The following is a 25,964-nucleotide window of genomic DNA, read 5'->3' on the forward strand; positions in this document are numbered from 1 at the left end:
CAAATTCTTCACTTTGCAGGAAAGTCAGCAGACAGGCATGTTCCTTACAACACTTGGAGACTAAGGCACTTCCCTGAAGAGACATCTTCCCTGTCAGAAACCAGCCTGTACCCACTGAAACTCTCTCCTCCACAGGTAAATCACAGAATTAAGAATGGTTGAGGTGGGAAGGGTCCTCTGGAGGCTGTCTGGCCCAGCCCCTGCTCCAGCAGGGCTACCCAGAGCAGGCTGCCCAGGACCATGTCCTGGTGGCTTCTGAAGATCTCCAAGGAGGAGACTCTACAACCTCTCTGGGCAACCTGTGCCTGTGCTCCATCACCCACACAGCACAGAAGGGCTCCTGATGTTCAGAGGGAACCTCCTGTCTGCCAGTTTGTGCCCACTGCCTCTTGTCCCCTGGCACTGGGCACTACTGAAATGAGACTGGATTCAAGAGTTCACCCTCTCAGGCTGTGGGATGAGGCTCTTGCCCATTCATCCAATCCCTCCTAGCTTGCAACTTCATCTACAAGCTTATTTTGAAAATGGAATTATCACTGGCATGGTGAAAAGCCCTCTTAAAATGGACTTGTAGATTAATTTGTAGTTATTTGTACAGGTAACTAAATCACCATTTTGGACCATAGTAGTTACAATAGCTACAGGAGCAAAGTCCAAGAGAGTCAATACAGTGTCACTTGTTGCAACAACCTTAACTATCTTATCTAACTAATGTTTAATGTGATTTTGGGAAAAAAAAAGTCAACAGCATATGAAAAAGTATAGAATAGTATATGGCTATTTATAGAAGAGGTACAACTGATTTCAAAACACTTTAAAAACCTTCTTCTGGATCAGAATGATTATTTGGTTCAACCTGTACCATGAAAAAAAATAAGAAAAAAAGAAAAAAAAAAAAAAAGATTGTATTCGTCCAGAAGCCCAAAGCAGCGATAGACTTTGTCCCCTGCCTGGCATGCTGCTCAGCACCACTCACAAGTGCAGGGGGCAGGCCCCACCCTTCCTGCCTCCTATAAGTAAGCTGGCATTTTTGAACTCTGTTCACATAAGGAAGTGTACTGGCACATTTTTAATGAAAGTGCAGTGACTGTCTTAGGGAAAGCTTATGTATATATGTTTTAGTGGAAGGCTTAAAATAGTCAATAGAATAAGTTAAATTCTTTGTTTTATTTACTTATTTATTTCCCCTAAAGGGAACTGCTGTGCTTACAAGGCTGGTTCTAACGAAAAAAAAGAGTAACCACTGGAAGAAAAGGAGAAAGAAGTCAGATCATCAGGCACGCAGTGTTGCTGGTGCAATAGACCTGGAAGGTAATAAGCACCCTTTTCTTCTCTGAACTTAGTTTCTCTTCTGTAATGCTTGATTGTCCATAATCCAGCACAAGGCTCTTATTTGTATATAGATTAAACTGCTATATTTATCATGGCTAATTCAGAACAATGTTCTTTCAGGTTTAGCTGTGAAGTCAAAAAGTAAGGGAAGGTACTGCCCTAGGACTTTTGGAGCTGCCATACAGGCCTCACCGCTGTTGGTGGTGTGCTTTTCAAAAGAAAGTTTGACAGACCTAGCCAATGACAGCAAGGTTGTTTTTTCGTTGTTGTTGTTGTTGTTTTTCCAACCACACTAAATGTTTTAGCTGTGGACAACTGAATTTAAAATTCAGGAGTACCCCAGTAAATTTGTGCAGCCAGGTAGTGCATCATTTCTCTTCTAGAGGCTGAGCATTGAACAGCCTTTCATCCCTGAATGAGGGAAGTACCTCTCGACAGCCACAGAGCAGCAGATAACTTCTCTTTTGAAAGACATACATCAGCATTGACCTTTCTATACAGCATGCATTGTGTCTATTGCACAGCAGTGCTCATGAAAAATCTGTTGTCACTAGGGATGTTTATTGTGTCATGCTTGTATAACACTATGTTTGCTAATTCTGTGGTGTCCTGTTCAGTTAAGATTTAATAAGTAGCAGATAATCCTGCAGTTTGCAAGTCATTGCTTTCCATCCTAGAGGTGACTGTGTTGCAGTACCATGAGGAGAGATCCTTTCCTGTGGTCTCATGTGTAAAACCAACTTTCCACAGCCTTTGTACAGTTTAAAACAGCACAGCCTCTCCTGGACAGACAATACAAATCTGATAAGGGTTTTGTGAGAATTAGTGGGTCAATACACATGACATACTGTTTCAGTGAAGTGGTCTGCTCACATATGAGTGAACTACAGAAACCCACAATAGTTCTGCTTTTCTGTACAAGAACTGCCAGTAATTTCAGGTCATCCCCACAGAGAAAAGGATCTAGCCTGAACTGCTGTTGGAGTAGTCTTGGCTGTTGCTTCCCCTTGCATGGAAGCCTCCTGTGCCAAGTTCCCCAGTCTGCCCCTCTATATGTGAGAGTAGAGCTGAGGGGAAGGACCCACACTTGGGATGAGTCACTGAGGTAAATGGTGGTGTTTTTAATGGTAAGGTCTTTCTCCAGCATTGCCTCAGATATAACATGGTTTATTCATAACCGGTGTCCCAGGCAGCAACTGCACTTCTGTCTTTACTGGCTGGGAGAGAAGCAGCAGATCAGACGTGAATAGCTTAGGCTAACAATAATTTAGGGGGGTCAGGGGGTGACTCTTTCACTTCTCCATTCTGCTTCATCTGCCTTCATGCCTTTCAGAGCAGGTGTTGCCTCCTCTTCCTGCAGAACCACCTTCAGCTACCCGTGCTTCTCTGAGGTCTACTGGTGCTGGTGAAAGGACACATGACAAAGAACTGAGTCAAATATCAGGTTCAGCACTGACATTGTTTGACTTTGGCTTGTGTGAGGTCCCTTAGCCTTCTGGAGGAAAATCTCTATGATACAGCGAGAGGAACCTCCCCACAGAAGAAGCAATGGGAGAGCTTGCCTGCAGATGCCATGTTCTGTGGGCATCTGAGAGGGAAGGACAGGACACATGGTAGAAGGTTCAGAAGAAGAGTAGAGGCTTGGGAAATATGAGTTGGACAGCCCCGGGTTTGACCATGGGTGACCATGTGCCAAGAGGACTTGTACAGTAGTCCACTGTATTCAGTTTTGGGCCCCTCACTACGAGAAGGACATTGAGGTCCTGGAGCATGTCCAGAGAAGAGCTACGAAGCTGGTGAAGGGCCTGGGACACAAGTCCTGTGAGGAGCAGCTGAGGGAACTGGGGGTTCTTCTCTCTGGAGAAGAGAAGGCTCAGGGGAGACCTTATTGCTCTCTACAGTTACCTGAGAGGAAGGTGTGGGGATCTGGGGGTCTGTCTCTTATCACAGGTAACTAGTGATAGGAATAGAGGGAATGGCCTCAAGTTGCACCAGGGGAGATTCAGGTTGGAAATGAGGAGACATTTCTTCTCAGAAAGAGCAGTTAGGCATTGGAACGGGTTGCCCAGGGAGGTGATGGAGTCACCATCCCTGGGGTGTTCAAGGAAAGGTTGGACGTGGTGCTTGGGGACATGGTTTAGTGGGTGATAGTGGTAATACAGTGATGGTTGGACCAGATGATCTTGGAGGTCTTTTCCAACCCCAATGATTCTATAATTCTATGCTTTGTATCTATACTTGCTGCCTGCTATTAACAATTAACAACAATACAAATAAAGTAAAAAAATAGCATAGCCAAGATGCCCCAGTTTTACAGCTTTGCCAAATACAGGCCTATAGCTGGACACCCTCCAAATCAGAAGTTATTTCACCTACTTTTGAACCTCCACGATACACTTCCCCCCCCCCCCATTTTTTTCCCCATGTATGCAGACATGAGCCTCAGAGTCTTGTTTTCACATGCCTTCCTAAGAAAGACTGAACAATCACATTGCTAATATCTGTCTTCTTTAGGGTTACTTCTTTGTGTCCTGCCAGCTAAGCCTCGTATAAAGGACTTCTCAAGCTTTTAGATAAATGTCATTGCAGACAGCCCAGGGTGGAGTTACAGTGCTACAAGTTTTGGGGGTATTTGTGTGGCCTCATGGGGTGCACTTTTAGCTGTGATGGGTTCACAGAGAATCCAGAGAGGAAGCCAGGTTTTGTTAGTAGTGCTCCTCACAGAAGTCTGTGTATATTTTTATTTTTTTTATTTTAATTTTTTTTCTGGCAGACAGGTCTTGAAGTGGATGGTGGGTTATAGTTTAACATACCCTTAGGAGAGTTGGCAGTTCACTTTCAATATGCTGGGAAATCTCATATGGATGTAACATTTGGCAATGGAAAGAAAAGGTCTGGAGGAAAATGAAGCAGGATGGGGTAATAGTGCTTCCTCTGAAGCCTGCAAGCTCAGAAGATAAATAATTTAGACCAGAGTTTTTAAGTAGACAGAATGAGACTGTGCTGCTACCCTCCATCATCTGATCCTCCAAGTTTCTTTTAATCATCCTAGGAAATAATATGCAGATTCTGGTTTTAGCAGGACTTCCAAGCACTTGTCAAACCAGATCAATGCTTGCATTATAAAACTTTCTTAATAGAATCTCATTTCTGAGAGAGTTCATGCAAAGTTAGTGCTCCTGCTGGAAAAGGCTTGTCTCATCTCTGGCCCATATGAGATAGGATATTAGGAAAATAATGTGGTTATAATATGAAGAAATAATTCTAAGGAGAGTCATAAGCCTCCAATAAAGATTTCACACTTTAAAATGAATTGAAAAACAGGTTCATTTCTGGCACTCTGCTTTTCAAACACCAGCATTTGGTGATATCTACTTTTTTTGCTCTCTGTGAATAATGGCATACATGACCAATACACTGTGACTCCATGTCCTCCTTTTAGGCTCCCTCGGCCTAGCTGGATACACAGGGGTGAAATTTCTTACCAAGGCAGCTGTGCTCAAAAAAGTCCCAGTATGGAAGCTCCTATGTCACTTTTTTACCAAAATAATTAGTTTCATTTCTCAGGAATTTCCCATCAGAGCAAGGTGTGGGTTTATCTGTACAGCTGCATCTGGTGTGTAAGTGCTTATTTGACATTATGTACCAGGAAGCTGTAATAATACTCCACCTCCTACTATCAGGCTGCACTCAGCCTTGTTTAGGACACCAACCTTTGAACTCTTATTTGATTTTTATCTCTACAGCCATCTTCAGTGTTGGTTTGGGTAGGGCAGGTCTAAACACATACTGTGTAAGAAATATTGTAGTGTATAGGGCAGTACTGATTATTTTATGCTACGACAAGTTATTCCTCTTGATATTCAGGAATTAAATTTATACTATTTTATGTAATTAGCTTATAATTTGTATAGTATTTATATTAGTATTCATTTTTTCTTTTATATTAGTGAAAATGAGTGTATATGAATATTATACAAATTATTTTAGATCCAGTAAAGAGTACCCATGATTGGGAAGGCTATACTGTTTTAAGGAGCTTTGGTGTCTGATCTTAAGGTCTAAGCTAGATCTTTTTAAGGTGAAATTTGAGTTTGAATAAAGTATTCAATAATGAAAAATAATGAACCTTTAAAAGCTTCTCTCTCTTTGTGGATGAACTTCAAAATGAAGCAAGTGGCCTGGTTTCTGAGGCAGCCAGGGAAGTGCTTGTTCCAGCGTTCATTGGCCAGCTGAAGAGATCTGCAACAGCCTTAATTACAGACTCCTACACAAGAGTTAGGGTGAAATAGGGAGTATGTAGGGGAGTCAGGTGAAGGAGGAAAAGTGTGGCTGGAGAACACTGCCCTATACTTGTTGCCTGTGTGACAGGAACACTGAGAAATGCAGTGAAGCTTAAAGCACTGTTTAAGCTACTCTGGTTTGCACTGGAAGATGGAATCAAGTAATCATAGGTCATGGAGAGCTTGCCACCTTCTCTCCCAGCATCCTGACTAGTATATCCATCAATGTTCCTTTCCTAGGCACAGCGATGAAGAAGCAGCAGCCCTGTGCCTGTCTTCTGTCTTGCATGGTTTCAGTTCTTTTTTTTTTTTTTTTTTCTTTCTATTTCTAGCTTTCACTTCTTTTTCTCCATGTGGTTTGTTTCTCGTAACAGTCTCTTGCTGATTCTTGCCTATGGGGCTTTCAGTTTCCCTTGCAGGTTCATTAAACCTCTTGCTGACCCCTTGAATATCTGGAGGCAGCAACTTGCAAGAGAGGAGGAACTGACACCCTCCCCCCCATTACCAAACTGCTGCCAGTGGGTTCAGCAAACAGGAACGGACTCTTGGCATGACCTTGTGAGCAAGAGGTCTCAGTGCAGGATGGGACCCTACCAGGACAGGGCCACTGCTGAAAGATCTTCAAAGGCAACATAGTTGCTTGTACTTTGGATATTCTTGGGGTAAATCATCACCCAGGTACATAGTCAGGGAACAGTGAGATGCTTTGCCACATGAAGTTAAGTACAGATTTTTACACACTAAACAGCTAAACATTACAACACACCGCTAGGGGAAAACTGAGCAAGCTGAGACCCAAGCTTGCGCTAGGAAGAATATTTCAGAGAGGCTATTGCCACGTGTTTGAGACAGGGTATTGGAGGCTTGAGGTGGTGGTGAGTCAATGTTTTAACTCGAGCACAACTGGGAAATCACACTTAGGTTCAGTTGTGGAGTGAATTAACATAACAGTTTCCTGAGAGAGAAACAAGCCATCTTTCTTTTTTTCTACCAGCAGATGCGGTGTTTTTTTGGTTGTTTTTTTTTTTTTTTTTTTTTTTTTTTTTTGCCCCTCTGTTTCTGTCCACCTCTCCCAGTCACATTATTCGCATTCTAATTTCCTTAGTGTTTTGCTCTAGGCTGTCCTAAAGTGACTGTGGAAGCTAGTGATACTCCTGCACAGTGTCTGGAAAAGTCCATTCTCTTCAGCAAAAAATAGTTTCTAAAATGGAATGCAGACTATGAGCTGCATTAATACATTTAGCAGTTCAGGGTAAGAGGAACCACACTGGACCTATAATGCAACACTCCCAGGTTTCTTCCTCAGATATTTCTCAATTTCATTTTCCCTTCCCTTCCCTTCCCTTCTCTCATCCCCTTCCATTTTCCTGGTAAGGACAGTGCTGAACTAAGAGCACATGTAAGCCAGGGGGCTGAAGTTGGTCTAATCTCTGATGCTCCTATGTTTGGTAAGGAAAAGTTTTATTTTTATCTCCCTTTTTTTTTTTTGTCTCTGCTGTGTACTCCTGTGGGAGTATAATTCATGGGACTAGGATGGTTGACACCAGATAAAGGCTTGGTGCTTCAAATGTACATATATAGATTATTTCACCCTCATACTTAGGAAAAAGAAATTTTGAGGGTGATTAAAACAAACAAACAAACAAACAAAAAACACAGAGGATTGTAAACCTGGAACTTGTTTTCTGGAGTTTGAGGGAAACCTCTAGTAACTTAAGAACTCTGCACTGAAAAGACAGGTGATCTGCAATTAAACTGCAGGCCTGGCAATCATACTGCCTCTAAGCCTTTCCTTCCAGCATCTCTGAAGGAACAAAGTCACCACTTACTGTGGCACTGCCATTGTGGTGTCTGGAGATGCCTGCAGAACAAGGCTGCACTAAGAAAATTGCTTCCTACAGAACAGCTGCTCTGTTGTGTGGCACAAAATGCTGAATTAGGAGGTACAGTCCCATGGGCAGAAATTAAAAATACATAGGGAGCCAGGCATCCTGTTCCCAGTGGCTTTCCTTTGGACTCAGCTATATGCATATATGTGTGTGTCTGTGTGTATGTGCTTTTGTTTCACTCCCAAATGTGAGTCTCTCTGCTTAGGATATGAGCATCCTGTTGGAGGTATATCAGCAAGAGTGTTTTATTCAAAGCATCAAATAGCTGAATGATATTCCAGACAGAAAGAAATTAACTTAAATTTGTTTCTCTCAGTCCAAGTATGTATGAATTTGGTACTTGTTAAAGAGAAGGCAGCAGGAATGGAAGCCTCCTATTTTGGCTTTTTGGCAACAGAGACCCCAGTGACAGGTTCTGGATAAGACCGTAGTTTTGTTTGACTTTGTCTGTGTGGGTCATTTAACAGAAATTTTGCAGAGAGCCTGCTGTCAGTGGTCAGGGGTGCCTGCTCAAATGACTAAAACCACACCTGGCCTCTGCAGAAGGGACCTTTTTAGGAATCAAAAAAGCACAGCAGCTGGGTGGCTGCATCACAGTGGAGCACTCCCATTTCTTCCTTCTTCTTCTCTGGCTTCAGAGAGGCCAGGTGGCAAAGGAGTCTAGTGCAAAGCAAACATGTAAGAGTGTTCCATGCTGAGCAGGATGGTGGCTTGTTCTATTACAGTGCAAAGGGATGCCAGGAGATGGAAAAATGTATGTGCATGCTGTGGGATTGTTATGTTTTTATGAACAAGTACAAGTTACAAGAGTTGTGTGCCACCATCCTATTCATTGCACACAGTCAAGCACACAAGATTATTGACTCAGGTCCACTAAAGTGAAGGAACAGTTGAGAACATTATATATATATCAAAGTTTTTCCTAATGTTTGTGCTAGTTTTTTGTTGCTTTCCTAGTCCTACCTAGAGTATCCAGGGCCCAAACTTGTCGAAGCTTCCCATGAGAGCAGAATTTGTGTTTAGTTATATGCTGGCCTTGTGGCATCATCTGAGCACAGTCTGGGTTTTTCCTGTGCAGTGCTTTGATAAATCATTTTTCTTTCTATCCTGATAATCAGATATTATTGTTACGATATTTCTTCTTTTCCTGAACTGCACCCCAGTTATTGAATACTCCTTTATATTTTTCATATTTCCTATCTAAGCCACCTGTATGCTGATCTTTCTCCAAAAAAAATAAAAATAATTTAAAAAAAAAAGCTACTGTTAGGGTTGAGTCAGTTTATGTGTTTGCTGAATTGAGCTACTTTTTTTCTTTTAAACATGCCTCAAGTGTTTCAGGCAAATTTTTCATATCGTAAACTATCTTATTCTCTTGCAGTAAGACCAAACAATGAAATGTAAAATGCACTTGGGCTGAGCAATTATTGAAAAATACTTTCATGAACCAAATGCAGCTAAGAGCAAAGTAGCATATATCTTGTTCCAATTCTTCTATTGCTTTAATTGCCATCTGCAGTGTTACTCAGTAACCAAATTCACTTTCTAGAAAACACTGGTTTCCAGGTACTGCAATATTGCCATCACTGAGGTTTATAAGGTGTTCAGTGAAAAGTTCTGTAGAAATGGTTAAGTATTGGTTGGTATTTACGAAAAACAGGCTATTCCCTAACTTAAAACTAAAAATATGTTCTTGCAGGGACTGAGATGTCTTCACCAAATGATGTCAGTATGGAAGAAATACCGCTGGAAGACAATGAGCGAGACAGCATAGAATACAAGATCCTGATGGCCTATGCACAGCGGCGGTTGTCTGCCAGCAGATACAAGAAACTTCTGAAAAAAGAGACAAATGCACCAAAATCATCATCCTTAATCAGGAGTGAATTAGAGATTCATCATCAAGGGGGAAAAGACGGTTCAAGTCAAACATTGGAATTCCAGAGTGGCATGAGGAAGCAGCACAGCAAAAAGAAAAGAAAACAAAAACATTTATCAAGATATTGTCTACCCTTCTTCTGCAGCAGAGCAGAGCAGGAAAAGCCCCAAAAAACTTCTGTACCTGAAAGTTGCACTTTTGGTACATGCACTGAGAGCCTTTCAGTAAAGAGTTGTCATCATCAGACAAGTATGTCTTTTTGTTCTTTCTTTTGCAGTTTGTTCTTAAATCTTTCTCTAAATAGCTTAAATGACTCAGGGCCTGTGGAAAGGCAGGAAAAGGAAAAAGGCTTCTGTCACTTTTTGCTCATCTTACACTAGCTCTTTTGATTTCCAATTAGGAAGTCAGATTGCTAGATCTTCAGTAGTGCTTGCATACAATATTCATGGTTGTGACTCACTTGTTTGGTTTTTCATCATATGGTGATAAATATCATACAATCATACAGGTTGCTTTTTATGAGCATTGGCCTTTAATTTTTATACCTGGTTAGAAAGAAACTGTGAAACACTGGCCAAACTGAAAACCTCCACACAAGAAATCAAAGAAGAGAAGTTTTCTGAAGGCTTTTTCAAAGGGCTTTATCATGGGACATATATTCCACACAAGAAACCAAAGTGCTAGCTTTGTTGTTAACAAGAAACCAAAGTGCTAGCAAAGTTGCCAATTTGAGGCAACCAGCATCAAGCAGAGAGTAGTTCATGTCTCTGGACTGCCTCTCATAATTCCACTGTGTACCTTAAATGGAAACAGTCTTCCACAGTTATATAAATCTCCTTTACATGTTGCTACTCCTGCCACAGGATTCCTCTCACATATAGATCCTGACTGAGGAGGCAGGCTTAAAAAATAATGTGTGGTCTGAGGCTAGGTTGGGAAGGTAACATGTCTTCATTTTAAGAAAGCTGTGGAGAGAGTTTTCAATATCAAGTCTAAACCGACCCTCCCATGTGCTGGAAGAAGAGGTGTTGGGTAACAGGAATACATCCTGCATTTGGGGATCCCATCCACCTACACTCCCTGCACCCTCGCCTCCAAAGCCAGCTGCACATAGAGTGCTGCACTGTAGACAATGATCATTTACCTTTTCTGCTCTAGAAAATGACTAATACCTTAACCTCTCATGAAAGACAGAGAGGATGGTGAAGTGTCCCCATTAAGTAGCCATATGCAGTGTATGATAGGTTGTCATATTGTATTCATATAAATAATAGGGGGTTGTTTGTCTAATTTGTCCCAAGCTGATCCTGTCGTCTCCCTGACCCCTTGGTGTCACAGCAGTTGCTCTCTTATTTCACTGCATGTAAAGATATTTCTAAAGATTATCCCCTATCCTTGATTAGATTAACTGTCCTGGAGCAGCTCCTGCCCACCAAGCCCATAATTATCCCTATGCCAAACCCAGCTGGATCTCTCAAGAAAGGGTCCCTGTCTCAGCCCAATTCATTTTTCTAGGGTGAAATGACCATAACTTTCCATGGTCTTGATTCAAGTATCACACTCATTGTGTCCATTTTTATTTCAATTTCATTTTTACATTGTCAAGAAAAGCTCTCAAGAGTTTGTGGGCAACTGCTTAATGGTCCTGCCAATACATGGCCACTGTCCCTGCAGGTGGAAGCATGGCCTCAAGATAACACCTCACTGTGCTTTGTGTTAACCTCCCTGGAGACAGTGCTTGGCTTCAGATACAGACTTTACCTGCCCTTGGACAGATTCTGGACTGATTCCTAAAACATATTTTTTTGTAACTTACACTACTGACAACTGAGAAGCAAGCTTGGCCAGGCCATTCGGCAGCAAATGGTGATGCTTTGGGGGATCACTTGCCTAAAAAGACAGCCTGCTCTATTAAAAAACAGTTGCCTATTCTTAGGTTTCTGAAGTCATAATCATAAGCTGTCACAAAGAGTCCAATCCCCTTCCTAGAAGTTTAGCCACTCTGCATGCAGACAAAGAGAAGGAAATGTCTGGGTGTTGATTCACCACCCTTGAAATGCAGTTTTTATTGGCCACCTTAACCCCTGCTGCCCTCACAATACACTCTGCCTGTGAATTTTGCATGTGCTGTGGGTCAGGCCACAGCTGAGCTTGTCTCACTGCCTGCTGATCACACAGGAGCTGCCACTGAGGAGAGAACAAGTTTTGCAAGCTCCATGAGGCTAGTTGTGAAAAAGAGCACTTTCTAGCTGAAGCAAGCCTTGCAACAGCTCTTTCTGCTCTCCTTACTTTAGCAGGATCCCCTGTAGAATCCCCTCACCAAGTGATGTCTTCAGACAGTGGGGGTCCTGAATAAGGTCAGTACGCAAGGTGGATAAAGCTAGTTTGGCTGCCAGGTGATGGGTTCTCCCAGTATTCATGTCCAAACACAAGAGTGTTGAAGACATGAGAAGCTTCTGTGCTAGAGGTGCCTCTGTAGTGGTCTGCTTCTCCTTAGCTCAGGATCAACCTGTGGGAACAAGGAAAGAGCATTCAAATACGGTGCCTTTCCTGAATCTGGGGCTATAGATGAACTAGTTATGGGCAATATCACACTCATATCAAGGTCTAAGATTCACAATCCTGTAGAGCAGTACTCTCCTGTTTCTTACGATAGGATGTTCATCTGAGTTGCAAGGATGTATGCTAGAGGGCAATGCTTACACTTGCTTCTGTATGGTCTATGTATAGTTAGCTGCTGCTCAAATACTAGAGATGGGTTGTAATGCATTACTTACCTCTCTAAATTATTACCAGCTGATCTCATGCAACAACAAAGCCCCAGCTTGGGAAAATATCTCTCTTGGTATCCTCAGGGTACTTCCACCTCAGGGAGCATGTAAACAAGTAAATCTCCGAATTATTTCCTGGAAAGATTAATTGCCATCTTTATTTCTCACCCTCCTTCCCAATCAGATGAAAAAGCAGATGTCAACAACATTGCGGACCACCTTCCTTCCCAATCAGGTGAAAAAGCTGATGTTGACCACATTGCAGACAAACTTGCCAAGCTCGTTACTTCCAGACCTCAGTCATCTCCTTCAGGTGTGATGTTCAAGATGCTGGTGCATTCCCAGTCTCTGGAAGAAGATGGCAAAGATACTGCTGAGGGAAATGAGAGTGAAGGAAATGGTAAGGATGAAGAATTTCCTTCTCGTAGGCAGGTCATTAGGTTGGTATTGCACACCAGGATGTTTTTTCCAGGTATGGTGATGCACTCAAGAACTCTCTGGTAAGATGCTGTGAAGAGGGAAGTTTGTTCTGCTTGTTCCTGTTCTGTTCCCCACAGTTCAGGTATTCCTTTTGCTGCCTGCTACTGCAATTAAAGGGAACATCATTAACAATCCAGGGAAGTGTGACATAAGAAAAGGAGAATGGCAGCAAAGTGACAGAAGGTGACAGAGCAGTGATAGGAGTTAGGGACAGAATAATACACTGGGACTCTAAGGCCAAAGACCTGTCATAGGGCAATGATATCTTGGTCAGTCTCTCTTTAGAGAGGGGACAACATTGATCAGCAACCTGTTAAAAGTGTGAACTGATGGTTTTCTGCGGTGTCTGCAGAGGTTTTAATGCAAGCTTCCTGGAAATTTCTGGTTGCAAAAAGTAGCCAGCCATGCTTACATTTTCTTTAATCCAGCAAACCCAAAGTTTGTTCTGATGAGTCATGGAAGGTGTAATTGGTAACAATGAGGGGATTTTTTCCCCTCTAATTTTGCCTGTTTTCTTGGGCCTCTGCTAGCTTCCCCTTTGTTCTGTCTTGTTACCAGCCATACCTCAAAGCATGTAGAGCTGGCACTGGGATGCTAAAGCCATGCTCCTTCCCAAATTCTTAACTGGAGCAAAATATCATGCAGATGGAAAAAGACCATTGTTTGCTCCACACAGACTAGAACAGTGAGCTTCTGCATAAAGCCTGGATACACAACTCTATGTGAATTTGCCACAAAATAGCAGCTCTTTTCATGATTAATTGACAGAAGGACTTTCACAATGGTTTGCTATCTGGATCCTACTAGAAAGCAGTGATATTTATGCCGTCTCTTCTCTTTAACAGATGAAGAAAAGACAATACAAGAAATAGTTGCACTGTTAAGAAAATCAGGGGATCAACTAGAAGAAAAGGTAAGTATTTCTGTTTTCAGGAGCTACACAGGTTAGAGTGGGAGACAGAGATTACACTTCTGTTGAGAGTGAATGTTTTGTAACTTAGCTCTCTGTCTCTATCCTGACCTCTTTCCACATTTAGGGCTTTCTGAAGCCTTAACCATTCATTCTGAAACCTTTCTTAAGACCAGAAGACTAGCAAAGATCTCAATTGGGGTGTAGGAGGAAGACAACAAAAAGGTGGTATATTTCAAAGAGTCACTTGACTCATTCACTTTGAGTTTCATAGGACACTGAGCACCTGACTAACTCCATGAAACTCCTGTGCTTGTGTTAAATTTGGCATATGAGTTGTTCTCAGTGAAGGAAGGGAAACTCTACAATTCTAAGAATTGCTGTATAGAAAGAGAAATAATTCTGAATGCATTTTGAGAACCATGCACAAAAGCTATACAAAAATCTCTGCACGTGTCCACTATTAGGAATGGTTGTCTTCTCTATTAAAAATACAGATACACGTTCTCTAATGCCCTTCATTAGCTGCCCCTTCTGATCTGTATCAGTATCATCCCACATGGAGGACATGTTCTGCTCTGGCAGCAGAGAGGTTCTTAGATAAGGTAAGAAGTGTCACAAAGATTGAGCAAATGGAGGTTAGGACAGCAGTTGCTGCCAGCACTTCTCATAACCTTTAGTGTCATCTTCCCACTGCTCCTGCCTCCTCACACGCAAGTCTCCATATCAGTGTCACACTTTTTTTTGCCTTTTTCTCTCTCTGCTTCTCTCATTCAAATGCAAATAACTAACTAAATAAATAAATAAATAATAAAACCCTGAAAAATCTTAGTGACACCTCCAGAGCCTGAAGGAACAGCTGTGCAGTGAGGTGTGGTGTTGTGTATCATCTTTTCCATTCAACACCACAAATAGACTGTATTGCATATATTATCTAGAGATGCTCTCCTTTCCCAGTGGGATAGGGAAACAAATTACAGTAGAAGTGGCTCAGTTTAATTGATCCTTATTCTTATTTTCAGTTCAAAAAGGACAGGACTTTCTATCAGCAATTCAGAGACATGTTGTCCTACACCTTCTTTGAGAGGGTCACTGATACATTCCTGGAGGATGTCTCAGCAGATTCAACAAATGAGACAGAAAGCCAGCTACAATGTGCCAAAGTTGCCTTCACGCTCGAAATTGCCACCAGACTTACTGCTGTGGACAACCATCCTATGAACCTGGTCATGGGTTTTGGATCAAAGTACCTCAGAGAACACTTCAGTCCGTGGATTCGTGACCGGGGAGGATGGGTATGAGTTTTGTCTCCCTTGACTTGAGCATAATATAGAAGTACCATACTTTCATAGAACTGGCATAGGCCAGCTGCAAAACAAGCTATAAAGGTATTCTTTAACACAGTATGTATTTAAGCTGTGGACTTCCTCCTGCAAGACATCTTCTATGCTGCAAGCTTTTTATTTACATAGGTTCAAAATCAATAGGAGACATTCGTGGAAGGCTGTTGAATATAAAGCACTATTCCTGGTGCAGGCTGACTTCAGCAAATACATGTAGCTGAAGGCTGAGAGAAACACCAGGAAACTTCACTACATGCTTGACCTAATCTTAAACTTCTCCCCTAAAAGTCTGCTGTTGGCAAGTTCTGGGGACAATGTAGCAGTTCAGCACTTCATACAGTCTGCCCTTACAGTATTGTATATGTCCACCTCTCTGTACACAAAGGCACCCATTTATCTTCATATCCCACTTTCAAAGCCAGCAGTGAGAGGTGCCCTTTGGCCAGCAGTGGTGCAGAGCTGCTGTCCTTTGTAGCTTATTTGCCTGGCTTTGTTGTTGTAAGGCACTTGCAACAGAGATCTTAGTCCTTTTGTGCTTCATGAAGTGCTGTAAAGTGTACATCCATGGAAACAGACGGCACGTGAGGTCAGGAAATCCTACTGGCAAACCTACTGACTGACCCCAGCAGATCTGAATTTAGGATGAGGGTCATAATTGCTTTTATAATTTTAAGTTTTCTTTCTCTGTTACAGGAGAAGGCTGTGACTTCACTGGATCAGGAAGAAGTAGAATAAATGTGAGTGAATGCGTTCTTCAGGGTGCATGAACCTTCAGTTAAGGAACATGAGGATCTTACCACAATCCAGTTCCCATGGCTATGTATTTTTATTTTTCACATGGAATGTTGGACTCTTGCATGGCTAAGTCTGATGGGTACAATAGCACTTCCTCAAAACTGGTATTGTTGCAGAAGTGCTTTTTAAAGGATATGAAGGCACTTCCAACTCTGCAGCATTCAGTCCCATGGATAGTGATTTCAGGTACCTTTCTGAGTAGAGGTGCTTGCCACTGCTCCTACAGATGGATGTTGAAATGCAAACCGGAGGAAAATATCAGTGTGCAGTCAAGAATCACTGGACTGTGATCCAGTCCACTTTCACTTCCACTGAGCTGGTGGAAGGGGATGGGGAGTAGAATGTGACCCTCATAATCCACAAGGAAATGTTTGGTGACCTGCTACTGCACTTAGATATATGCAAGTCGATGGGGCCAGATGGGATCCACCCAAGTGTACTGAGAGAACAGGCGAAAGAGCTGGCCAAACCGCTTTCCATCATTTCACAGGATCACAGAATTGTAGGGGTTGGAAAGGACCTCAAGAGATCATTGGGTCCAACCCCCCTGCCAAATCAGGTTCCCTAGAAGAGGATGTTCAGGTAGGTGTCCAGACAGCCCTTAAATATCTCCAGAGAAGGAGACTCTACAACCTCCCTGGGCAGCCTATTCCACTGCTCTGTCACCCCTACCTTGAAGAAGTTATTTCGCATGTTGGTGCAGAACTTCCTGTGCTCCATTTTGTGGCCATTGCCCCTTGTCCTGTCCCCACAAACCACTGAAAAGAGGTTGGCCAAATCTCCCACACCTAAGATATTTGTAAACATTAATGAGATCCCCTCTCAGTCTTCTCTTCTCCAGGCTGAACAGACCCAGGTCTCAGTCTTTTCTCAGAGGGAAGATGCTCCAGGCCCTTTGTTATCTTTGTTGCCCTCTGCTGGACTCTTTTCAGGAGCTCCCTGTCTTTTTTGTACCGGGGAGCCCAGAACTGGACACAGTACTCCAGGTGAGGCCTGACCAGGGCAGAGTAGAGGGGGAGGATCACCTCCCTTGACCTGCTGGCCATGCTCCTTTTAATGCACACCAGGATCCCATTGGCCCTCTTGGCCACCAGGGCACACTGCTGGCTCACGGCCAACCTGTCATCCACCAGGACATTCAGGTCCTTCTCTGCAGAGTTCCTGTCCAGCAGGTCATGCCCCTAGTGATCACCTCCCCCAGCTCCCTCAGCACACATGGATGCATCCCATCAGTACCCATGGATATGTGTGTTGAGCCCACTCAGACGCTCCCAAACCACTCCCTCATCAACCAGCGGGGAGATCTCCACTTCCCAGGCCCTTTCTCCTCCCTCCAGGGTCCAGGAGTCCCAGGGAGGAGTCTTTGAAGCAAAGACTGAAGCAAAGAAGGTATTTAGTATCTCCGCCTTCTCAGCATCCCCCATTACCAGGACACCCCCCTCATTCAACAGGGGAAAAAAAAAAAGAAAAAAAAAAAAAAAAAAAAAATCAAAGAAAAAAATAAACAAACAAACAAAAAACCACTTATTATTATCCTTTATCTCTTTTGGAAGCTTCACCTCCAGGTGGGCTTTAGCCTTCCTTGTCGCGTCCCTGCAGGCCCTGACAACCCTCCTATACTCATCCCAAGAGAACAGGCCCTTTTCCCACATATCATAGACGTTCCTCTTCCTTTTGATCTTGTTGATGAGCAAGGATGCTTATCCACACACGTTTTCTGCCTTCACATCCCTAACAAACCCATGCCTGTTGGTAAGAAAAACATCCAGAAGTCCCCCCTGCCTCATTGGTTCCTCTACCACCTGCATCAGAAAATTATCTTCAATGCATTGAAGGAACCATTTGGACTGCATGTGCCTGGCTGAGTTACTTTCCCAACATATATCTGGATAACTGAAGTCCCTCATGAACCAGCACCCAGGATCTTGTGGCCCCGTGACCAAACACAGATCTTGAGCTCATCTGTTTATTTCCCATGCTCTGTGCATTGGTATACAGGCACTTAAGGGAAGCAGCAGGCACAGTTAGCCCTAGAGGGATGCAAGAAAGAGATTCCAGACAGGATATCAGGGTCATTACCTTCTCTGAAGAGCCCTCGGACAATCCTATGGGACAACTCAGAGGTTTTTCCCTACTATCTTCATCAGTGTCAGGCAGTCCCCCAGCCCTTCTCTGTCATTCCTAACTCCCCTCCCTTCCCCCATCAAACCTAGTTTAAAGTCCCAGTAATAAGTCCAGAGAGTTTGCTCCCCGATGTGCTTGTGCCCCACTTGCTGAGCTGGCTTCTGTCAGCAGCCCACATACCTGGCTTCTTAAAGACCTGCCCCAGATCAAAACTGAAAACAAATGATCTGATTAGAGGTTTTAAAGCTGTAGGTGTGACAGAGGAAGAAATAACAGTGTATCATTTACAATAAAGATGTGTTGCAGTGAAAATATTCATAAAGTGGAGGCTTGATTTGAGGCCTATTAAGTGAAGACTTTTGGATTTCCATCCCCTGCAAGTCCCTAGTGGATGGAGAAGGAACTAGGAACATCTGCTGAAGCTGTAAAATCATAGCATTGCTCCTGTGATTTTCTGGTACAAACAGTTAATGTTTCCTGAAAGGGCTCTCTACCTCTCAGTAAGATACCATTCTAGTACAGGTACTCATTCTGTGTGTACAAGCATGTTAACTGTTAATTGTACAAAGACCTTAGTAACAAATCATGACTTTGAATGAAAGTCATAATCAGCAGTTTAATTGGAGGTACAAAATATGCAATAAAAGATCAATATGCTATAAAAGATCAAGTATTTTTCTAATAAACCTTAAAATTTCAACTGATGTATAGCAAACTGTTGCTGTTTGGACACACATGTGCGAAACAAGATGGGGAAGACAGAAGTGAGGGAGCTTTGTTTCTCTTCTTCAGAGGACTGGGGAAATACTTCATATATCTCTAGACTGTAAATCTAAGACTCCCTTAGTTTTTAAGGATATCCCGCCTTTTTTATCACTTCAAATGTCCCCAAAAGGAGGGTTATTTGGGGATAGAGGCAAGCACTCACCCAGAGGTTCAAAATGTTCCTTCCTTTCCTTTCTCTGACATCTTTTTTCCATGAAAAAAAAATTGTAGGCATTGTACCTTCCTCACACTGGAGGCTGCTGCTTTATTATAAATTTGATTGGTTACTAAAGCAGGCGTATTAGCTAGATGTTGGCTCTGAAGCACTGGATGTGATTCCACTTTAATTACACCAAGACTCGACTTGGTTTGCTGGCATACACTAGTTTGCCATTAGTTGGGTGCTAGCTCGTTTTTTATTTTTATTTTTTGGCTTGAATAAGACTGCTATTTAGGAAGGTGCAAATTTTGCATATGTGAGTGTGGTTTTCAAGCAGAAGGTTTAGCAGCTCTAAAACCATACTTGCCTCTCATCCCCAATTTGAAACCTCAGGGCCAGTTTCATGCCAAGAATGGAGCCAACAGCAAGACAGACTGTCTTGAATGGGAATGTGAAAACTAGCCATCTAGGAAAAGATATTCAGCTGTTTTTTATTTTACTCTGGGTTGTTAAGAGAGATTTTTTTTTTTTTTTTTTTTTCCAGTAGCAGTAGGGGCCAGCATAGGCAATCAGCCAAGTGAGCTGTTTCTTATTTAGATGTTCTTACATTTGTCATCCGCATCAGCTAGATTTTAAGAGCAACCTATTCCTTTTATGGCAGGGATCTGTGCTAACCTTCTTGCTGGAGTGATGGCTTTGGTTTATTGTGAGAGTAGTCAGCAAGGCTGAGCACCAAGTTGTTGCCCCTGCTGCTGGCTGGCACTAATTAGCAAAATTCTACTATTGGCTCAACTAGTCTTTGCCTTTTTTTTTTTTTTTAATCTCTGATGACTAAGCTAGTGGTGTACAAATACACACATTTTGGATGTGTGTGGAAGTGGAGGGGGTGTTGTAAAGGACACTGGCTGTGCATGCATTCATTTTACTTTAGTGTCTCACAAGAAATACCTCTCTCTGTATCATAGGATCCTCTGGTGCCAACTTGGGGTGTTACAGTAAAGAGAAAGAGGTTTACTGTTAGAAAAAACACCGTCACTTGGGGCTTTTATTACTGTGTGTCTAACCAACTCAGCATCAAGCTATTTGTTACATCACGTAGCCTAATTTTAAAATGATCTGATTTCATCGTGCATTAACATTGCACAGAGAGAGTTTAGCCCTCTGCAGGTGGTTCCAGGATGTATTTTATCCTGCAGCTGTCTTCTGGGTTGTGTCAAACTCAGTCAATCTATTGGGACAGCCTGTGTTAGCACCTAGGACCTGCCTCCCAACCTAATATGACCTCCGTGAGCCAATGCTCCAGCAACATACAGGACCTGTCCTGGCTCCTGTTCCATGGAGCAGCTAAAGCATCAGATAAGAAGATCCCGCTACCCATGTGCACACATGTTTTACAAATGAGCCATACCCTGGCTCATGGCTGCAGTGCCCCTTGCTCCAGTGAGTAGGCAGTAAGAGGAAGAAATAGCAGAAAACAGCTTGGAGCCTTTGCCCCAAACCAACCATCTTACATTTCCATTACTTACTTTTTTTTTTTTTTTTTTTTTTTTTTTTCTGGCTCTCAGAGGGTAGGACTTCTTTCAGCTTTCAGGAATTGCTGTCAGAGCTGTGTGTGTTCAGTATTTCTCCAAAATCAGCTGGTGAGTCTTGTGTCTTCTCACTACTTCAGATGGTCTCCATCATTTTAGAACCAAGTCTCCTTTTTCTCCTTCTTACAGGTAAGAGAGTGCTACCAACACATACATTTCAGTAGACAGAAGGTTGACAGAAAGTGAATTGCAGAAAAGCAATGAGGGGAATAACAAACAGATACCATTGTCTGAAAACTGGATTTATGGTCTATGACTTGTCTGCTGCAAAGGCTCACAATCTGGAACAAGTTCAGGGTGAAAAGTTCACAGCTGGGGCGTTGCAGTGTGAGTGAAGGGTGAGAAGCAAGCAGAAAACATTAAAGCCTTGCTTGTGTGTTATCTGCAATGCTCTTGACAGGGATGGTGTAAACGCTGGAAGGGAGACAGAAACTCTCTTGCTGTTGCATGATACCTAGCACAGCAGGTTGTGGGGTGGGGTCAGATGTTCTTGGATTGGAGCTACTGCAGTCCATCCAAATTAACCAACAGAGAACTTTTCTCCCTTGCCTATGACTTGCTCCACTGCATATCTGCTGCAGTCAGAGCAGAGCTTTTTGCTGTGCAGATGCAGAAACAATGTGTTTTCCTGCCTGGGGTAGTAGAAATGATGGGTTGCAAAAAAAATTCTTGCATCTTTGCTGACTGTATTCGCTATGCTGACTTTCAGGATAGTCTTTCCCTCATCTTTCTATCCCAGGGTCACTGTTGGCAGACACATGCCCAAACTGGCTTTTATCTCTGCTCTAAGGGAAAGCTCAGATGCTTTCCAGGCAAAGCCAGAATGCTAATGCAAAACTAACTGAGTTCATAGCTAAAAGATGCTGTAGAGAGATGGAACCTAAGTTGTTGGAAGTTAAACACCAGAAGTGGAGCTTCCTGTCTGCCATTGCAGTGGTTCTGCTGCAAATACTTATTACACACAGCACTGCAGTGGAAAATTTGTGTTATGCACTTCCCTAGGGATCTGAACCTGCATTTTCTTGCATGCCAGATAGCTGTTCTAACTACTGTAGATGTGGATAACACTACTACTTTAAGTAGGGCTTTTTATCCCCCTCTGCGTTCCCCACAAACCTGAAATTGTGTCTCCAGAGGAACATCTGCTAGGCTGGTCCTGTTGGCTAGACAAACGAGGAGAAGCATCCCAAGCAGCTTAGCACTGCTCATAGAGAGTTCTCTAATCACATCTAGTGGCAGAAATGTAGGCAAGCATGGTACCTTCTGTGTTAAGCAAGACCTGAAGGAAATCCTTGGTGGTGCCTGAATCATAGAATTACTCAGGTTGGAAAAGACCTCTAAGATCATCTAGTCCAACCTTTAACCTAGTAATAAAGTTTACCACTCCTACCAGCTCTCTCAGTACCCTCGGGTGGATCCCATCTGGCCCCATAGACTTGCATTCATCTAAGAGGTTCAGCAGGCCATTTCGTCATGGATTACGAGGACTCCGTTCAGCTCTCTTTCCCTGTCTACCAGCTGAGGGGGCTGATTACCCAGAGAACAACTGGCCTTGCTGCTAAAGACTGAGGCAAAGAAGACATTAATTACCTCAGCCTTTTCCTTATCTCTCGTCACTGTTTCCCCCCACATCCAACAAAGGATGGAGATTCTCCTTAGTCCTCTTCTTGTTTATGTATTTATAAAAATATTTTCTATTGTATTTAACAGCAGTAGCCAGATTGAGTTCAAGTTAGGCATTAGTCCTTCTAATTTTGACCCTGCACAGCCTCATGACATCTCTGTAGTTCTCCTGAGTGTACCGCCCCTTCTTCCAAAAGTCATAAACCCTCTTTTTCTTTCTGGGCTCCAGCCACAGCTCTCTGTTCAGCCAGGCTGGTCTTCTTCCACACTGGCTCATCTTTCAGCACATGGGGACAGCCTGCTCCCGTGCCTTCAGGATTTCCCTCTTGAGGAGCATCCAGCCTTCCTGGGCTCCTTTGCCCTTCAGGACTACCTCCTGAGGGACTCCACCAGCCATTCTCCTTAACAGACCGAAGTCTGCCCTCTGGAAGTCCAGAGTGGATCTTCTTCTAAACCTCCTCCTTACTCTTTCAAGAATTGAAAACTCTTAACTTGTGATTGCTGTGCCTGAGATGGCTTCTAACCTTCACATCATACACAAGTCCTTCTCTACGTACAAGCAAAAGGTTCAGTGGGACACCGTCCCTAGCTGGCTCACTCACCAGCTGTTTCAGGAAGTTATCGGCCACCAGCCACCTCCTGTGGACTGAGCGAGCCTGGCTCTTACAGCAATGCCAAACAAACAAACAGCGCTGGCCTGCCAGGACCTTGCATGTGCTCTGCCGAGCTTTAGCGTGAAGTGATGTGTAAAAGCATTAGCAAGGAATAGGGTAGAGTTCAGTGCTGAGGTCAGCTCTCTGCTTTTAATTAAGGCGAGTGCAAGTCGGGAAAGACAATATCCCATTATTGAGTGGGTAGTGGCTGTCATGTTAGATGTAGTTTCTGCATTCAATTAGAGGAGGCAAATTAGCCTTTAGTGCCAGAAGAAAAACCAAAATGAGAGCCAGTTTGATGGACCAAAATTAAATGTGAGACAGGAAGAATTTATCATCCCCACAAAAACGTTTGGAATACACACTGGAAAGAAACTTCAAGAAATCCATGGAAGTGCTTTGAAGGGGACTGACTCACAATCACTTTGAAGACTTAAGTTTGCTTTTTACTCTCGGATTTTGAAAAAGGTTTTAGGATTCACAAACTGTATTTTCCTCTGACTGGGGGGGGGGGAGGGGGACTGGAATGTCTTTCTCCTCCCCGCTCCCTCAAATGCTACTGAGCAAACTGCTTGCCCTCTTTGCTTACCAGTGGTCCCTTAAGAGAGATGCTCAGCATTCCATCCCAGGCAAAGTCTCATGTACCCAGCGGTGTGAACAGCAAGTTATAGGCAATTATGGGTTGAGACTGCTTTCTCTCGTACAGACCATAGGACACAGCAATGGGCATAGGCAGGTACATCCACATGGACAAGTCGACCAGGGTCTCTCAAAGGAAAAAGGAGTGGGGAAACCTGTAAAATGCTCTAATTACCAGCATCAAACCCACCATTTCCCCCACTGCTGCTAGTGGCTTTAAAAAGAAAGAGTGTCTTTTTATTTTATCTTCAGATAGTGACTCTAGTAAAGTAAGCTGAAAACCACTATGGCAACAAATTTGATGTTAATAATATGCACATGAGTTTGCAGTTCATTTTGGAGGATTTGGTACATACCTTATCAAGCATCTCAGCTCAAAAACAAGCCAGCTAATTACCTTCTGGCCTCAGGGTCTCTCTTTCTAGCAGCCCAAGGATGGATGAAGAATGGTTCTCTCACAGTTATTACAACACTAAGCATTTTGCTGCAGCTGTTCTCAAGAAGACAAGAATGATGGACTGTCAGTTTCTTTGTGCACATACAGAAATAAAACTATATAGCAAACCAAATAGCTAGTATCTGTGTTTTTTCTTGAAAAAATTTGCAGTGAAAATAGTAGAGGCAGTTGTAATTATAAATAGGGTATCAAGCTCTTCTAGGTTCATATGTTTAAAAATAAAAATAAAAAAAGAACAGACAAAGATGCATCAAATCACTGAATCTATTCTGTCTGGAAGAAACAGATGTAGAAATCATTAAATATAAAACTAATATGGCAATTATAATGCTGCAGTAATAGCCAGAGAGAGATGACTGGATTCTTACTCTTGATGATCCATGTGGAATTCAATTCCTCCCAAGGACTTTTAGACTTATAAGTAGCAAAGCACCTTTGAGCAAAAGGGAAGGATCATCATATTTAATACAATCCTTGTGCATTGTGCTTTTTTATTTTTAAATAACAAAATAACACAGGAATAAAACAGTCTAGATTTAATTTCAAATCAGGAGTGGTCTCGTGTAGCTATGCAATCACCAACCAAACAAACCAAACAAACAAACAAACAAACAAAAAACTCTTCTCTGAAATGATCTTTGTCATTACTCCAAGTTGGCTCCTAGTGACATGCTGGAGTCTAGAGACCAAACCCACCCCATACCTGGTTACAGCAACAGCAGCTAATTGTGCACACCAGCAAGACAAATGCCATGTAATTGAAAACAAATGTTAGAGGCCTCAGAGAACCTGCAGTAAATTATGAATCTGAATCAGCAAGCCTTGTTACTCCTACAGGTGCTTTACCTGTTGTGTTTTTTTCAGTCATGGGAAGAGATAGATTTTATTACCATCATAAAATTAATTCAAGGAAACAAACAATGGGGAGGTGAGGATCATGTCTCTTGCCTGTCTTATTGGTTCTCATTTTCTGGAGTCATGTAAAGCTGAAGGATGATTCAAACATCAGATGAGGGAGAGAAAAACACCCACGTGGTAAGAGAAGCCAAGTGTCATGAAGCAGCAGAAAAAAATGTCTGCCTCTTTCCCACCCAATCCCATTCCCCACGCTAATAGACAGTCCTGTGTTTCCTACAGAGACCTGAAAAACAGCAAGAGCAACTCATTCCATGCTGTCCACCAAAAAACTTTCCCTCAGATGCTGGCTTTGGGACCAACCTATACTTCTGTTTAACCTCAGGCTTCTGAGCATTTCTCTTTTACAAAGACAGAAGGATGTCAATGGAGGAAACAATTAGTATCCCTTCCCATAATTCAAAATTTTAAGGAATAGACTTTCCTATTTCACCTTCACTTGTATGCACCAACCTATCTTGCCATCCTGCATCTTTGGAAATGAAAATAAATAAATAAATAATAAGATAAAAATAAATAAATAAATAATGAATGAATGAATAAATAAATAAATGAAATAAAATACCAGTCCCTGACAGGAGCCTTCACAGTCCCATCATTAGCACAGTAACCCAGTCATGGCTTACATGCATCACTCCTGTTTTTTATTTATTTACTCAAGCTTAGCTTCAGCTTTTTGGTCCTGCTGTTCAAGACACCCCAGGATGCAAAGTTGTGTGAGGGCCTGCACAGAAGTACTGCTGGGCTTTCCACCTGGACAGGAAACCACTCAACAGCCCCTTGCATGTGCACTGGTCTCCCCATGCACCTCACCATAGTCCTGGCATAAATCGTCCTTCCTGAACACTGCTGCGGGAAGAACTTCCAGGGCTATGTCAAGGTTTGCTCACCCACACCAGGTGGGACAGGTGGACCTTGTCCCTCATCCAGCACATGGCTGCTGAGGAGCACCTCTGGACTGGTTGTTCTCAGCCCTCGGGGCTGGATGTGCTGCTACCTTCTGCACAACCAAAACCAAGGGGGACAAGGTAAGGGGCTGAGGGGTTTTGGAGAGGTGGGCATCACAGAGAGAGAATGTGGCGAGGACATAAGGGCATTGCACTGCAAGGAGTGGAGGGAGGAGCACATTTAAGAAAAAAAATGTCCTTCATTATTAGTGCTGCTTATGGAACAAGATTTTATTAGAACCATCTGAAAGTGTTTTTCTTCCATAAAGTAATTCATCCCTAACAGCTGTGCTTCAGAGCAATGCCGCCACCACCACGTTTGGTGATCAGCACAGCAATACTTCAGCCACAGAACTTCTTGAAACACTCACATGATGGAAAGAAGAAAGGGGAGTCGAGGGAGGAACGAC

At 42.8% G+C, this 25,964-nt stretch overlaps 1 protein-coding gene and 1 long non-coding RNA gene across 5 annotated transcripts; both read left to right on the forward strand.

Annotated features, from left to right (window-relative positions):
• On the forward strand, nucleotides 1-23,804 carry BCL2L14 (BCL2 like 14). 3 transcript variants are annotated; one of them, XR_014691445.1, is made up of 8 exons: nucleotides 1,180-1,311; nucleotides 9,204-9,632; nucleotides 12,339-12,554; nucleotides 13,480-13,547; nucleotides 14,567-14,839; nucleotides 15,581-16,264; nucleotides 20,297-20,371; nucleotides 20,450-23,804. XR_014691445.1 is itself a non-coding variant. In XM_084514568.1 (7 exons), the coding sequence occupies exons 3-7, from the start codon at nucleotides 9,212-9,214 to the stop codon at nucleotides 15,620-15,622; spliced, it is 1,020 nt and encodes a 339-aa protein (XP_084370694.1). In that variant the 5' UTR covers nucleotides 1-135; nucleotides 1,194-1,311; nucleotides 9,204-9,211; the 3' UTR covers nucleotides 15,623-18,510. The 3 variants fall into 3 exon arrangements, 1 of the variants encoding a protein (XP_084370694.1); XM_084514568.1 differs by lacking the exons at nucleotides 20,297-20,371; nucleotides 20,450-23,804 and adding an exon at nucleotides 1-135 and having other exon boundaries at nucleotides 1,194-1,311; nucleotides 15,581-18,510; XR_014691444.1 differs by having other exon boundaries at nucleotides 20,297-23,804.
• LOC311434406 lies at nucleotides 1,044-18,510 on the forward strand. 2 transcript variants are annotated; one of them, XR_014691455.1, is made up of 2 exons: nucleotides 1,044-1,236; nucleotides 17,134-18,510. It is a non-coding gene; the product is annotated as an uncharacterized lncRNA (long non-coding RNA). The 2 variants fall into 2 exon arrangements; XR_014691456.1 differs by having other exon boundaries at nucleotides 1,185-1,236; nucleotides 17,149-18,510.
• Nucleotides 23,805-25,964: the final 2,160 nt, after the last annotated feature.

This window comes from Aythya ferina (assembly GCF_964211825.1).
Source record: "Aythya ferina genome assembly, chromosome: 1".
Classification (NCBI taxonomy): domain Eukaryota; kingdom Metazoa; phylum Chordata; class Aves; order Anseriformes; family Anatidae; genus Aythya; species Aythya ferina.